We start from the raw sequence: 15,189 nt of genomic DNA, 5'->3' as shown, positions 1-15,189 counted from the left end.
TGACCCGCACAGCCGTCGCCGGGGGTCTCCCGAGATCACTCAGCCCTTCCGAGCCGGCTCCTCCTGCTGCCTGAGCTGAGCTTTTGCAGGAGGAGCTGGGCAAAAAGAAGCAGCGGCAGGAGAGACCCGCTGCTGCTCCTCCGCCTCCTCCTCAGATCTCCGGTCCGTCTCGCCGGAGGAGGACCCCTCCCCCACCCTCCCACTACGCGCTTAGGCCGCGCGAGCCCCCCCCCCCCCGCCGTGCCTCGATGGGAGGGACCCCAGGAGGCTTAGCGTGCTGCAACCATGGCGACGCGCCTGGCCCCGCCCCTCGCGGGGCAGGCCGGCTCGCGATTGGCCAGGGGGTGGGCCGTCGCCCTCTGCCCCCTGACCCTGCGCGGCGGCGGCGGCGGCAGCGGAGGTAGCGGCGGCGGCGCCTGCTGCCCGTTTCCTGCTGGCCTGGCGGCGGCTGGTGCCGCTGCTGCAGCACTGGGCGGGCGGGAGAATGCGGCGCCGGTCTCGGCTGATGCTCTGCTTCGCTTTCCTCTGGGTGCTGGGCATCGCCTACTACATGTACTCGGGCGGCAGCGCCGCGCTCGCCGGCGGCGGCAGGAAGGTGAGCAAGGAGAGCGCCAGGCAGGCAGGCGCCCACACCGGCCGGGCGACGCCGCGGCTCCCTGGCCGGCTTCCTCCGGTGGCGGAACTATGCCAGCCCCCCCGCCGCCGCCTCCCCGTGACCGCGGCGTCCCGCTCCCTGCCTTTCCTCTCTCCCCGCGGCTCACCTCAGCCAGCCGCCCTGCCCGTCCCGTAGCCGCAGAACCACCCGGCGCCTCCTCTTCCCCGCCCCACGCGCCTCGCTTCGGGGACCGGCTTCCTCCTCCTCCTCCCTCTCCTCCTCACGTCTCCCGCTTCGAAGGCGAGCGGGAACTAGCTCCCCCCTCGCCTGCCCCCGCGTCTCTTCTCGCCTCCCCGATGGGCGAAGGAGGCGGCGAGCTCCTTTCTCCTGCCGCCCTCCCTTTCCCCTCAGGGCGAAGAGTCCCTTCGAAATGGGGTTTGGGCGGCAGAAAGCAGCGCCGTAAAATATGGCGCCCCCCCTCCTCCCCAGCTGCCCGCTTCCCCCTTCTCTTATTTCGGGGGTCGAGGGGGCTTTCCGTTCGGTCGGTGAGGGAGAGGGCGCTGCTTCCTTGTCTTGCCGGGGAGGGAAAGCCGCCTGCGACGTGGGGAGGGAGAGGGAAGCGAGGCTGTGGGGGTGGGGTGGGGGGTTTCCCCTCCAGCGTCTCCCTCTTCCGCTTTCCGTCTCCACCCCATCCAGGAATCGACACGAGGTTAGGCTGCCGCTGCTGCTTCTGCCTCCCCTTCTCTCTCTCGCTCTGTGGAAGGAGTTCGCCCTCCAAGCGCGAGGGATCGCCTGCCTCCCCCCCCCCCCGCCCTTTGCTGGCTCTCTTCGGAGAGGAACACAGTAGCGTCCCTGACTCTACCCATTTTTCCCTGTTCAAAAAAAAAATAAAGAAAATAAAAGAAATTAAGCAGATGGTTTCTTTGTGGACTTCAGCCTGGTTTCCAACTCGTCATTGCACGAGTCGCTTCGCAGCCAACAGAAGCGAGCCACGTCGCAGTTTGTGGGGGAATCGGCGTGGGAGGGAGCGTTGTTAGGGGAAAGGGGGGAAGCTGGTAAGAATTGCTCCGGATTGTCACTTCTCTGGATGAATTGCTTATTTATGGCGTGACGAGTCTCTCTTCTGCATAGGCTCCGACCTTGGAAATACTTTCATTGCCCCTCTTGTCTATGGTGAAGTAGTGTATCTCACCTCCACCCCCGGCCCAGTATTGAGGGTATAAATACTGCTGAAGCTAGAAGTGAATGTTAATTTTTTCAGACAATTGACTACTTTCCACTGTATTGGTTTAGTGCTGTGTTCTTTAGCTATAATTGGTCCAGTGGGTTGATCTTCAGATTTCTGGAATGGAAAGAGCAGGCCTCTTTTCCAGTACCTGTTCTTTGGCTTTGTCCTCTTGAAATAATTCTGTAAATATTTGGGTAGTGCTGAATATGTGCAGCGCTGAAACAGTTGCTTCACTAAGCTGTTTAAATCTTTCAGGTGGCCTATCATGATAGTTCATTGAGCAGGCAATATTTCAGGCAATATGTGAATCAGAGGCATAGAGCAGTGCTACTAACTCATGTCCAGAGTCTCAGTGTTGCTAAACCATTTATCATACCGCCCAGGGCTGTTGGGTCTTGTAGTTCAGTGACATCTAGAGAGCTACAAGTAGACAAGTAGCCACCCCTGCCCTAAAATTAGAGGTTTTTCTTCAGTCCTGGAAAATTTTTACATTGGAGTTCAGTTCAGTGGTTTGACAGTCTGTCTTTATAATGGAATTCACTTGCTTTAAATAAATAAAAAATACAAGATTTTGAAATCCAGGGATTCCTTTCATATATTGCGAGTTTCTGGTATATAAAAAGGGATACCAAGAACTGACTTCAAGATGATTTGAAAGTTTTCTTCTTTTCTTGCTTTGGCAAATAAAAGTACTGTGTTTCTAATAAACACAGTATAGTATGTGGCCAGAAATATTATGTAGTAAATTGTCACTATGAATTCAGGAAGTAATAAACTGATTATAGAAGCTCAAGAAATTCTTGCTAGTACTATTTTAACGATTCTCCAACCAAGCCAGTTGGTCATGTGTGCCAAAAATTGGCATTGATTGTAATATTGACACTCTTTCAGAACCAGTGACCACATTAGTGTTTCAAAGTACTGGTCCAAAGGAGTAAACAAATGAATTGTTGCCCTATGTCCATGAAATCTTCCATTAGCATAGTTGTCGTATTGGGTGTTATGAATAGTGTGCTCAAAGTTGAGAATAAAACCTGTCATTTCGGGAGCTAAGAAATGTGGAATGTAAAAGGTTAGAATTACAGAAATGAGTTACAAACTTAACATGGATCTAAAGTGGAGAAAGTCTGAAGTAATGACCCAGTTGAGCTGAAGGTCTGTGACCACAAGTGGGGGAAATGAACAATTATACACGGATTGGTGATTTAGGATTCTATTTTCTCTCAGTGAAGCATAACATTTAATTCCAATCTTTAGAATGGCCTAGTAATTGTAAGCAGAGGAAGAGGTGTGTAAATGTAATAGCTTTTGAAATTGTTGTAAAAGGCTCATTAACAGGGGATGTCAGACTTTGAAATAAAACTTGAAGTGGTGTGCGTGCTTTATGAATAGAAATCCTACTGCTGGGGAAATTGGGAAATTCACTTTAATTACTTACAAAGCAAATAATTACAACTTTAACATATCAGATTGGCTATATTGAAATCTTGATTATTTAGTTTACATGGTACTCAAGTGATAGTTCATTCAGTTACTAAGTTCAGCCAATTTTTGTGCGTTCGCCTCTGTTCTGTCACTTATTCTTGGTGTTGTCTCAGTTCTGGTCACTGCTTTCTTATTACAGTATATTTATTATATTTCTATCCTTTATTTCTATGCACAGCTAATGGAGATGTGCGTGCCCCCCCCAGTCTTTTATTATCTAGTATGGTAGGTTAGGCTATGGGGTAGGAATTGTCCTTAGATCACATAGTGACCTTCAAGGCCCGGTCACAAGATCTAGCAAACCACTGGCTTTCTGGTTCCTAGTAGCAGCACTCTAACCTTTATCTTACACTGACTCACTTATTCACCAAGCTAATCTTGATGGAGTGTTACATAGACTTGCAAATTGAAGAGTGTACCTCCCCACCCTTGAGTATTATGCAGAGATAACTGAATTCTTATTGAGATGTCCAGGCATATAACATTTTTCCAATGAGGGCAATGTGCTTCTGTTGCTTTTCTCTTTTAATTTCAACTCTGTGATGCAGACTGTGATTGTGTATATTGAGTATATATTAATATCAGCTTATGTTTATGAAAATACATTGGGTGATAAATTTCACTTGTTTATACTATTACCTTACATTTTACACAAAATAAAAAAGATTGATATGGTCATTAGGTACTGGTATCCTATAAATAAGTAAACATTATACCTTGATTATCAACATCCGTTGGTGTCTCTACCAAACTCATTTCCATAGCTGTGAAATCTTGTCCAGTATGAAATATTTTGTGGCTGTAGGAAAAATTGTGTCTTAACTTTTGCTCAAGGGATCTGTGGTAGGCAGACAGAGTAGTCATTCCACAACATTACTGTATTGAAGGTTAAGATATTTTCCTACTTTGGGCAAGATATTTCCAACTCTTACTTCTATAATTCTTGTCTTTTGAATCTTAAGTTAAAAAACAGGTTTCAAATGGCTTTCAATGTCCATTAATCTGTCAGTGCCTTGTTCCAAATGTTGTGTGGTCCCAGTGGAACACAGGACTTGCAGAGTTCTGGAGACAAGATTAGCAGAGCTTTGAGAAAACTCTTCTAGATTGGCTCTCTAGCAGTTTAATGATAGTACTTTTTTGTATAGTGCTTTCAGTGTTCAGTGTGCTCAACATATGCCTTACACTACAACTCTGTAATGAAAATTGGTACTGTTTCACCCAGGTGTGAGCCTAAGGTTGAGGGAGAGTGGCTTGCCTAAAAGCACCTGATGAGTTCATGAGATAGAGGTGAGATTAGAACCCAGGGCTATTAGGATAAAATGGAGGGGGAAAGAATGAGTTATGCTCCCTTGAGCTTCTTTGATGAAAGGTTGGTCATAAATATATTGAAAATAAATACTTTAGCATATTGATGGTATACTAGATATATTCTTCTTTTGAAGGACATGGAATAATATATACCACAATGCACTCCTGAATTCCAACTGAGCTTCCCACAAAATGGAAGTCAAGTTCCCCCCCTACTGAATAGACAGCTCTCACTAAATGTGATGCTAAAAATAGTGAAATTGACAAGTTGCAAATTAGAGTAGCTTTTTGTGTATGTGTGTAAAATATTACTTAATTAACTGAAGATGAATAACATGCCATTACTGCTGCATGCTGGTGACTTAAGTCGCTCTCGTATATATGGATGTTTGCCAGGCAGGTGAACAGCGGCTTATTGAATGAGGCAGTCCTAGCAGTTTTCCAGTCTTCTGCAGAAGCTGTTGAAGGATTCCCTTCGCCCTTTTTTTAAAGCCATATGTAACTTGAATTGTTAAAAATAAATTTTAGTTAAGCTGCTCTAAAAGGTGTGCTAGCAACTTGAAAGTCATTCATAAGTGATTTTTTAGTAATAGATTTTTGTTTACACTGAATATGCAAATCAAAACTAGCTCTGTCATGTTTTGTATTTGTCTGGTGTCCTAACTACATCTTACTACTGCACCTGGTAATGGGAAGTGACCTAGGTTAAGCCTGGCAGGACAGCTTACTTTGCGGCATTAACCCCATCATGCATTAATTAAACTTAAGCATGTTGTTATATGAGACTGGTTATCCTACAAGATCTGTCCTTTCTGTTGAGATTGATGATTTAATTTCTATATCGTTTATTTATTTTCCTTCTGACGCACCCTCCTTCTCAGTCTCTGGGTTCTTACTCACTGGTCCAACAAATTCTCAGCTCACCCACAAAGGTCTCACAATGAGAAGAGTTCCTAGAAACAGTGGTGTTCACCCTTGTCTCTCACTCTAGATTTGCTTTTTACGGGCAGGCTCAAGGTGGATAAGTGTTTCCGCAGGCTACCGACAGCCATTCAGCTGCCCTCTCCACACCCAGTTTCAGATACAACTGGTTTGTTGAGTTTCCCAGGAGGTTCAAAGGAATGGGAAGAGGACCCCCTGCACTCACAGCTCTTTCTTCATTCTCTGTCCTTTCCTCCTCTCCCAGTCTATCTTGCAGATTGCATAAAATAAGCAAGTTTACATTTCGTTCCTGCTGTCTGTCTGCCACAGTGCTTTTGTGGAAGATGAAAACCATACTACTACTGGTAAACCAGGTCAGTTTGATTTAGCTGAAAGTGCTTAACCACATAATGGCAGCTTCCATCTGCATGACTGTTCATGAAACCACTGCTGCAGTCTGTGCCCTAGTTACATAACTTGCTTTAGGGAGTTCATCAGATTAGGGTTAAACAGTCTTGCCACATATGGTAAAAAGCTTGAGAATCATGCAAATGGCAGAGTTGTGTCAAGATTTGCACTGCCAGAAAAGGAGGTAACTATATATTGTGTGGCTTTTGAAGGACCATCAGTCAGTACTCATAATCTCAGAGGAATATTGACAATAGATGTTCTTTAGCATGCTGTTATCATTGATTGCTTAATTACTGAAACACTGTTCTGGTTGTGCTGAAAATTCTTCATGACCTCTAACTAAAATTTAGGCACTGGGTAATTCATTTTGTTATGAAAAATCCCACTGAGATACAGTTTTTAAAGTATGGTTTTCACAAATTGGCAACTGATTTTTCTGGGCTTAACCAGCTGTTTAGTGCTATGTTCATAGTGAAGTAGTTAAATGATACTTTTTATAGCTTTAATTGCTAAATGTTTTCTTCACTTCCATTAGTAAAACATCTGGCTTTCTTTTGATGTTCTCTCTGGGTGACAGCTGAATGACAAAATAATTGTAAAAAAATACAATAAATAACCTGCTGTGAGAAATTAGAACTGTGTTTAACGTTTAGCATGTTATCTTAATAGCAGCTTTTCTTCAAGATGATATATTAAAACAGCTTGTATTCTTGTCAGAAATATTCATAGATAATCCAACTTCTGCCATTTAAACAAATCTGCCATTTAAACAAATCTGTTTGCCTATGTCCTACCTTATTATCAGATATCAAGATGCATTTGCCACCTCTACGGCAAAATGATTGGGTAAACCCATTAGCCAGTTGTGGTTCCTGCAAGGAGGGTACGGCACCATTGCCTCCATCTAAAAGCATTGGGCTGGATTCAACTAAACCAGTGCACTAACTGAAGTCAGTGCAAGGACTCTTGGTAGTGTGACACGATTTTCCTTCCTCTCCTTCCCCTGATGTTTTCCCCTATGCATTCCCCAGATCTGCTCTGGAGGGTCAGGAAAACTCCCAGAATGTGTCAGGGGAGGAGAGGGGATATCATTTCATTTAGCAAGCAAAACTCATGTGCTGATGGAATGATCATGTTAGCCCAATGTTGAATTCCACTCATAGTCTTTCCTCCACAGGATACAGGAGATCATGCCTACTTTCCACAGTGCAGTTTATCATTCAATTACCTGGTGGAGGTAATTAATACATACTGCTTCCCCATGAGAATCATGCAAATGTAGTTGAGATTTATACAGTCGGATCATGAGAGCCAAACTCAAATATCCTGTCGGTCATACTGGCAGTCTTCAGATAGATACTTGACACTCACTGCAGCAGGACAGGAAGTTGTAGTGTGGTGTGGTGGTTAAGAGTGTGGCCAGTGTGGTGTAGTGGTTAAGAGCAGTAGTCTCGTAATCTGGGGAACCGGGTTCGCGTCTCTGCTCCTCCACATGCAGCTGCTGGGTGACCTTGGGCCAGTCACACTTCTCTGAAGTCTCTCAGCTCCACTCACCTCACAGAGTGTTTCTTGTTGGGGAAGAAGGGAAAGGAGAATGTTAGCCGCTTTGAGACTCCTTCGGGTAGTGATAAAGCGGGATATCAAATCCAAACTCCTCCTCCTCCTCCTCCTCTTCTTCTTCTTCTTCTTCTTCTTCTTTATGGTGCAGTAAATATGTGCATATAAAGAACAGAATTCTGTTGGCTGTTCATAGTAAGCTTGGTTATGTTGGAAGTACTTAAGGTTATGTAGGCTGCAGGCTGGCTTATCCTAACTAGAAACAATGGGCAAAAATAAGAGTTTGCACTTCCATAGGCTTTTTTGATATGGCAAGTGCATTGTCCCATCAGTGCCAGCTGCTTGTGTGGTTGACAAGCTAGAGCCTTTTAAAGAATGTTGCTAAATGTAGGTCTAAGCAGTACAGCTAGAGAATTAGCTGGCACAGTTGATGGGTTCATTACCTTTTCTTTACTGATGAGGAGCTTAACTGAAATTTGGATTTGTATCAGTGACAAATAATGGACCTACACAATGTTTTTTAGCTTCCATGCCAGAAGTCCGTGAAAGCCAAGTTAGTCACAGAATAATGACAACAAAGTGTTACAAACAGTTATTGGACCCACAAACTAACTATAAAAGCAGGAGGTTGGCACATATCAAAAGTTTATAGCTACATATGCCCTACATTTTTAAACCTGGAAGAATGTGTATCTTCATAGCCAAGGTTGCTGTAGATCACTGACACTGACTGTTGCTGCTGAACTAGCAAAGTTCTCTTCATATCTTGTATCGCCTTAAAAACAGAGATTCTTGGTCCTAATTTGGCACCAGGTAACAAGGTCCATTATTCTTCAGTCGTAAGATGCATGACAGTGTCCCTGTACTACTGTACTGCTGATCAGTTGTAATAGATTCATGCAGGGATTGAAGTCCTATAATGTGTACTAATAGTGAAAAATAATAGCAGTATAAGTTACCACTTAAGTTACTAAAAATTGAGTGAGATGATTTCCCACTGCTTTTTAAAAGCATGACCTAACTGCTTTTCTTTAGGAAAATATATCCTTCCTAAACCACTTTAAAACAAATGGCTTTGGTGTACAGTGGTACCTCTAATTACGAACATCTCTGGATACGAATGCTTTGGGCTACACACGCGGCAAACCTGGAAGTAAAGGAAAGGTTTTTGCTGCCTGCGCAGAGACGGACTACCACCGTGTGCGCATGCGCAGAACAGGAGCTTCTGGATGTGAATGTTTCGGGGTAAGAACGGACCCCCAGAATGAATTAAATTCGTATCCAGAGGTACCACTGTATGTGAAACCCATGTAGGAGATAGTCTAATATGGTCAAAAGGAGTGTGTTTCTTGTTATTGACATGGGTATAGTTAATGTATATTCAAACCCTACATATTTTGCTTCTGGGCTGCTTTTTTGTATTCAGCAGGAGAGCCTGCCCAAACTACAGGATGTTTCTCCCTCTCTCCCTATCTTGACACTATGTTTTCTGATAGTTGTTGTGTTATAGGGCGGTTCACACTTTTAAAAGGTGCAATGATGCAAACCTAAGGATGTGGTAGGCAACAGAGCTTTGTTTTGCTGAACATCTGCCTAATATGTGATCTGGTCATACTTCTACATATTATGTGCTATAATGCAACAGATGTATGCTGTTTGAATTTACAATTCAATCTCTAAAGCCTAGCTTGCACTCCAGAGTTGAAAATGGTGGTTTTCTATAATTAAGCAGGGTGTGATCCCAGAGTGAATGGTAAGTAGATGATATTCTCTGACTTCAAATATCACACTGTTTAGAAGCCATGATAATTTATTGCATTTCTGGGCGCCGAATCTTCGTTGCTTTTAGCTCTGTGCATTCTCCCAGCTGTCTAGTAGCGTATCTAAATATGTAACTAATGTGTACATATTTGGTTTCAGTTTAAACTGTTCCGAGTAGCAATGAATTTCTTGGTTTAGAATTTGCCTAAGTTCTAAATGAAAAATTAAAAAAAATCTGATGGTAAGACAGCAATGGGGAATATTTTTCCCTTTTCTTTTTTCTCCTGTCAAGGGCGCTACATTCTATTTGGGATAAGTTGTTGGGGGCTGCATCCTATTATGGGCAGGGCCAGATTCAGAAGTGAGTGGGGTCACCTCTTCTTACTCTCCATCCAGAGGGCTGCTGGGTGAATGACGTCTCTTTTGCCACATATCTGTGTAAACTGATTACTTGCAGGGAGCTTTTGAAGTTAAGTTGATGCAACTGTGAATTTAGGTGAGATGCGTTTGCTGATTACTAGTTCTGAGTAGTTGCTCCCAGCTATGGTGTATATAGAGTTGTACCATTTAATTCAGGGACTTGCAGAACGAACTCCTGCTCATGAAAACACACAGTGTTATTTTTGGTCTTTCTTTCCTTGTAAATATGGAATGGGCTTATTATGGCTCTTCAGTATGCTTATTCTTGGCATGATAAACTCACATCCTCTGCCACTTCATTTTCACATGGGGAGCTATTTGTGTGAAATGGCTATTGTGAAAAAGAAAAAATTGCAGTGTTGGAGGGAAAGGAGCATTATATGCATTGAAAAATCATTGCAGGTGTGGGGAACCTGTGACATGGTGATGTACTCCCATCAGCCCCAACCAGCATGCTCAATGGCTAGGTGTGGTAATTGTAGCCTCATACCTTCTGGAGGCCCACAGGGCCCCCACCTCTGTGTTATTGCCTCAGACGCAAGTGTGTGTTACCCCTTCAGGAGATTAGGTCATAAATTGGCTACCATCGATATTGTTAGGATTATGCTGAAAGTACCAGTTTGCAAGCCTCTAATTGATGAATTAGGGCAATTAGCAAACTCTTAACAATAGATTAAAACAGGCTTCCTCAACCTCGGCCCTCCAGATGTTTTTGGCCTACAACTCCCATGATCCCTAGCTAGCAGGACCAGTGATCAGGGTTGATGGGAATTGTAGTCTTAAAACATCTGCAGGGCCGAGGTTGAGGAAGCCTGGATTAAAATTTGTCCTCCAGTTAAACTGGCAAAAAAATTATTCTGGAATTTGGACTCCTGGACTGCCATGACCGCTGGCTTCCTTCTCCCTGTGCTAGAAAAAAGAATCAGTGCCGACACAGCTTTTGTTAAGGGTTTAAGGAACTAGGAGTGAACTGCACACCTTCCCCTTCTCCACACATGGAGAGCCTTCATACCTGTCTGAAGGGTATGTAAAATTTGTGTGTTTCTTCCCTTGCAAGGCCTTATATTTATCTGATTGCACATTCCACTATCCCAGTAGTAGGGTAAAGGTAAGGGACCCCTAGATGGTTAAGTCCAGCCAAATTCAACTATGGGGTACAACGCTCATCTCTGCTTTCAGGCTGAGGGAGCCAGCGTTTGTCCACAGACAGCTTTCCGGGTCATATGGCCAGCATGACTAAACTGCTTCTGGCGCAATGGGACACAGTGACAGAAGCCAGAGCGCATGGATACTCTGTTTACCTTCCAGCTGCAGCAAGCACCTATTTATCTACTTGCACTGGTATGCTTTCGAGCTGATAGGTTGGCAGGACCTGGGACAAAGCTGATAGGTTGGCAGGACCTGGGACAAAGCAACAGGAGCTCACCTCATTGCATGGATTCAAACTTCCGACCTTATGGTCAGCAAGCGCAAGAGGCTTCTCAGTTTGCCCAGTGATGCTGTTTTGGGCAAGCCACCTGACCTCATACATGTTGGGTATGGGACAGGTAAGCCTGCAGCTGCAAAAGAACAGTGGGGAGCCTTAAAGCAAACTTGCAGTGGCTTTTTGCAGCCACCACTTACATTAGGTGCTTTTTAAATATGGCTCCAAATGCAAGTTGCTGTGCTTTTGACTGAAATTGGTTTCATTTGAGAGCTCCAATTAGAAATATTCACTTATGCTTTTAGTTAACCACAGCGTGTCATATTGTTCATGCCCAGTATTGTGGCTCACCTTAACCATGATTAATTAAAACCAGCATTAGAAATCAGCTTGAAGTTTGCTGGTTTTGAACTAGCCATTACTGTTAGTTAAGAGTAGTGGTTCCTAACCTTTACAAGTACAGTCTCCCCCCCCCATGCTGTGTTCTAATTTTAGGCTCTGTTAATTGAGAAAATATATAACAACAACAACAACAACAAAAAACCTGTTATGAACTCAGTAGCACTTTTCAATGAAGTGTTAAATAATTTCACTTTTAATATCACAATAAATAGTAGTAGTAGATTCATTACCTGCCTTTCATCAGAAGATCATAGGGGGGGTTACAGCAATCTAAACAACAGTTTAGCAAATTTTGAAGGAAAAGAAGCCACGTGGAGTCCCAGTTTGGTCCTCATGCCCCTTCCCAGCTGCTAACAGCACCTTTAGTCATATACAACCAAAGGGGGGGGGGGTGTTTAATGAGAAACTTCTAAGAGACTGCAATTTGTATCAAAATTGTGACCTCAATTTCAGCCCCACACAGCTGCTTTTCCTTCAAAATAAAAACAGTTAATTTAAAAAGTCAGAAAACAAAACAAAACAAAAAAAGCTTTTGGTGCTCATTTTATGATAGATAGAAATTAGAGCTGTAAAGCAAAATCCTTGGGGTTTTGGATCTCACCTTTCATCAGCTGACAATAGTATAAGTCAGTAAATGCAGAGCTAAGAAGGGGACTGGCTATCCAAGTTTGCTCTGGGACATTGAGCATTCAGTTACCCATCTGAGGGTTGAAGATGCACATGCAATGAGTAGCAAAACTGTGTCAGAACTGCAAAGCACGTGAATGATCTGCTGTCAGGGCCACGCATGGCCTGGATTTTCCTAACTTCGCACACCCACAATAACTGCCATGCCCAGCTGAGGTGGGACAGGGCTGGCAGGCAGTTTGCCCTGATGAGAGTGCCAGCCCTATCCCACATCAGCTGGGCATGGCACTTCTTGTGGGTGTGTGAAGTTGGGAAAGTGCAGGCCGTAGCCCTGATGGCAGATCTTTCACCAGAGGAAATTACCAGCCAGTCCCTGTTGCAACCCATGCTTCTTGTGCTTTTAGGGTTTTGTAGTTGCCCGGGGAGACCAGATCTCTTGGCTCAGCTTGCTTAGTCACTGGGGTCTTGAGACAAATTGACAGCCACAGTATTGGGCCTTGCATGAGACTGAGCGATGCCTGTGCAGAACATTCAGTGAAGAGTAACAAAAGTAGGGAGCAAGTCTAAAGAACGAACTTCTTTATAATACTTAGTGAGGTGCCCTGTCATTTCCTTTTTTAATTTTTTTGTATTCCCTATTTCATTATTTGTGTTACTTTCCTTTGACTGTCAAAAGCATTGAAGAAAAGCAAGGCAAAAGGCCAAGTGCTCTATGGGGCATCCAAGAAGAAGAAAGAGGTAGCCTTGTGCGCTGGGAACAATTTTGATAAGTTGGGATGAAAAGGACTTGAGAAGATTAATGGTAGGCTTTCATTTTAATGAGCTGCATTATCACCTGGGGTTTCATCAAATCCTAGCCGTTCTCTAGTCGTTTGGAGGTTGAATGATAGAGCAAAGGCTGTAGCATTAAATTATGTGTAGTCTGCCTCTTCTCAATCCTCATCTCCTATTTAGTAGAACGAGCAAACATGTGCAGCGCCTTTAATGCTCAACAGTAATCCATTGACAGGTTTACGGGGGAAGCAACCCCAGTTTCTTTTAGAGAAACCCTATTGCTTCAAGCCTGGCAAGAAGATTTCGTATTTTAGTAGAGAACTCTGCAGCTGCTTTTGAAAATCTCAGCAGTAGTTTCATCAGAGCCTTTATCCAGTTTTGTACATAGTCTAAAACCAGGCACGTCCAACCTCAAGTTGCCTGCGATCTGCCAACAAATATCAAAAACTGGCAGTGATCTACCACCCTCCAAAGTCATTTAAGTTTATTAAATAAATAAATAAATAAATAAATAAATGGATCTTTATTTCACAGATACAGTAGTTATGTTTGGATATCATTATCACAGATCCAAATAGTTACTGGATGGAGAAGTAACTAAACAAGTGAGAAAAGTCGAACTATATTTGTATATTAGTTTGCACAGATCTGAGGAGCCAGCTTCTCTCCCTCCCTCTCTCTCTCTGTTAACTCTTTCCCTTCCGAGTCTCTCTCCCCCCCCCCACCAAAGGGAGCCTCACAGCTGATGTGGATCCCAATAGTGCCTGCCCTCCCCCCCCTCCTGCCCCCCCGTCAAAGAGGGCTGCGCGGCTGTTCCTGATCCCCATCGGGAAAGCCAAGCTAAGCCCGCCTCCCCTCTTCCAGCAGCATCATGCAGACCTCTCCCCAGCTCAGCCACCCCCTTTGCCATTGGGAAAGTCATGGTAAGCCCACCTCCCCTCTTCCAGCAGCATCACACAGACATCTCAGCTCCCTCATGCCTCCCTCCATCTCCCCTAGCCCTCAAGCTGCTCAGGGTTGTATTGCTGTGGAGACTGATAGCGGCTGCGGCTGCTGCTGCATCTGAGGTTGCAGAGAAAGGCCCCACGATCAAACAGAAACAACCCAAACAACCTGGCGGTCAACCGCAAGCTTGCGATTGACATGTTGTAATGGTCTAAAACTAATGTAGGAATCCGTAAATCTTTTTTCTTTGGGGGGGAAAAGAATTGCAAGGGCAAAGGACTGTCAAGTTGAATGGGGAAGGCATGTTCCAGGCCCAAGCCTCTTTTACACAGTCATTTCAGTGAAAGGAGATTACAGAAGTTGGGGGAGGCAGAATTGGGCAGGGGGTGGGGAGAGTCTGAGATGAAGCTGAATCCCTCCTCCAGCTGATCACTTCAGTGCCTAGGTGGCCTCAGAGTGATCACAGAGATGGAAGGTGGGTAGAGAATTGGGTACAACCTTTGCCCTAGTAGACTAGTGCATGTGCTGCTCTCTGCTGTTGGGATTATTGCTCCATAAACTCAAGGGGAAAGTGTGCAAGTGCATTGTTTGCTTCTAGCAGTTGTGGGATGCAAAGGACTTCTGTTGTTGTTTTTTTTGCAATGGAGAGTTGGCCTCATATCTTTCCAACCTCCACTTCTCTGACCTTCATGGTTGCCTAATAATACCAGTAGCAGTGTTACAATTCCTAGGAAGAAATGGCTTTTAAGATAAGAACCTTCCATTTTAATGTTTTCCACTTAGGTAGAAGTAGAAACTATGTTTATTATTATTATTATTATTATTAAATAATTTTTTATTAAGTTTCAGTAAAAGATTAAACAGAAAAACATAAAAAAGAAATACACAAATACACATAAAAAAGAAATACACAAATACACAGTACATAATCCAAAGAAGAGAAACAAAGAAACAGAACAATTAAAAACAATCACCTTTTCATTTCCGTGTTTAAATTTACTTATTTTCTGGACCTCCTCATACCTCCCTCTTTTGTATTCCAGTCCAAATTGTTTGTCCAGCAATTTCTTTTCCACTTTTTTAATCCCAATCGTTAATCTTTAATATAATATAGCATTAAAATTTTACCTCTGTGAGGTGAGTGAGGCTGAGAGACTTCAAAGAAGTGTGACTGGCCCAAGGTCACCCAGCAGCTGCATGTGGAGAAGCGGGGAATCGAACCCGGTTCCCCAGATTACAAGTCCACCGCTCTTAACCACTACACCCCCCTGGCTCTATTATACTACTGAATATCAGTAGTATAAAAATACAATATTAATTAGTTACAATTTA

The 15,189-nt window shown here is 43.8% G+C and overlaps 1 protein-coding gene across 1 annotated transcript in view; it reads left to right on the top strand.

The window, feature by feature from the left end:
* The first annotated feature begins 392 nt into the window (after positions 1 to 392).
* GALNT2 (polypeptide N-acetylgalactosaminyltransferase 2) overlaps positions 393 to 15,189 on the top strand; it is a 67,116-nt gene continuing 52,319 nt past the window's right edge. The window contains exon 1 of the mRNA XM_080997733.1: positions 393 to 595. Within this exon, the coding sequence (XP_080853859.1) occupies positions 485 to 595 (111 nt within the window). The 5' untranslated portion in view covers positions 393 to 484. The remainder of the gene's footprint in view (positions 596 to 15,189) is intronic.

The sequence above is a fragment of the Podarcis pityusensis genome, assembly GCF_964106645.2.
Source record: "Podarcis pityusensis genome assembly, chromosome: 3".
Classification (NCBI taxonomy): domain Eukaryota; kingdom Metazoa; phylum Chordata; class Lepidosauria; order Squamata; family Lacertidae; genus Podarcis; species Podarcis pityusensis.
The sequence above is the reverse complement of the archived record's forward strand: the minus strand, read 5'-3'. Positions and strand labels throughout refer to the sequence as shown.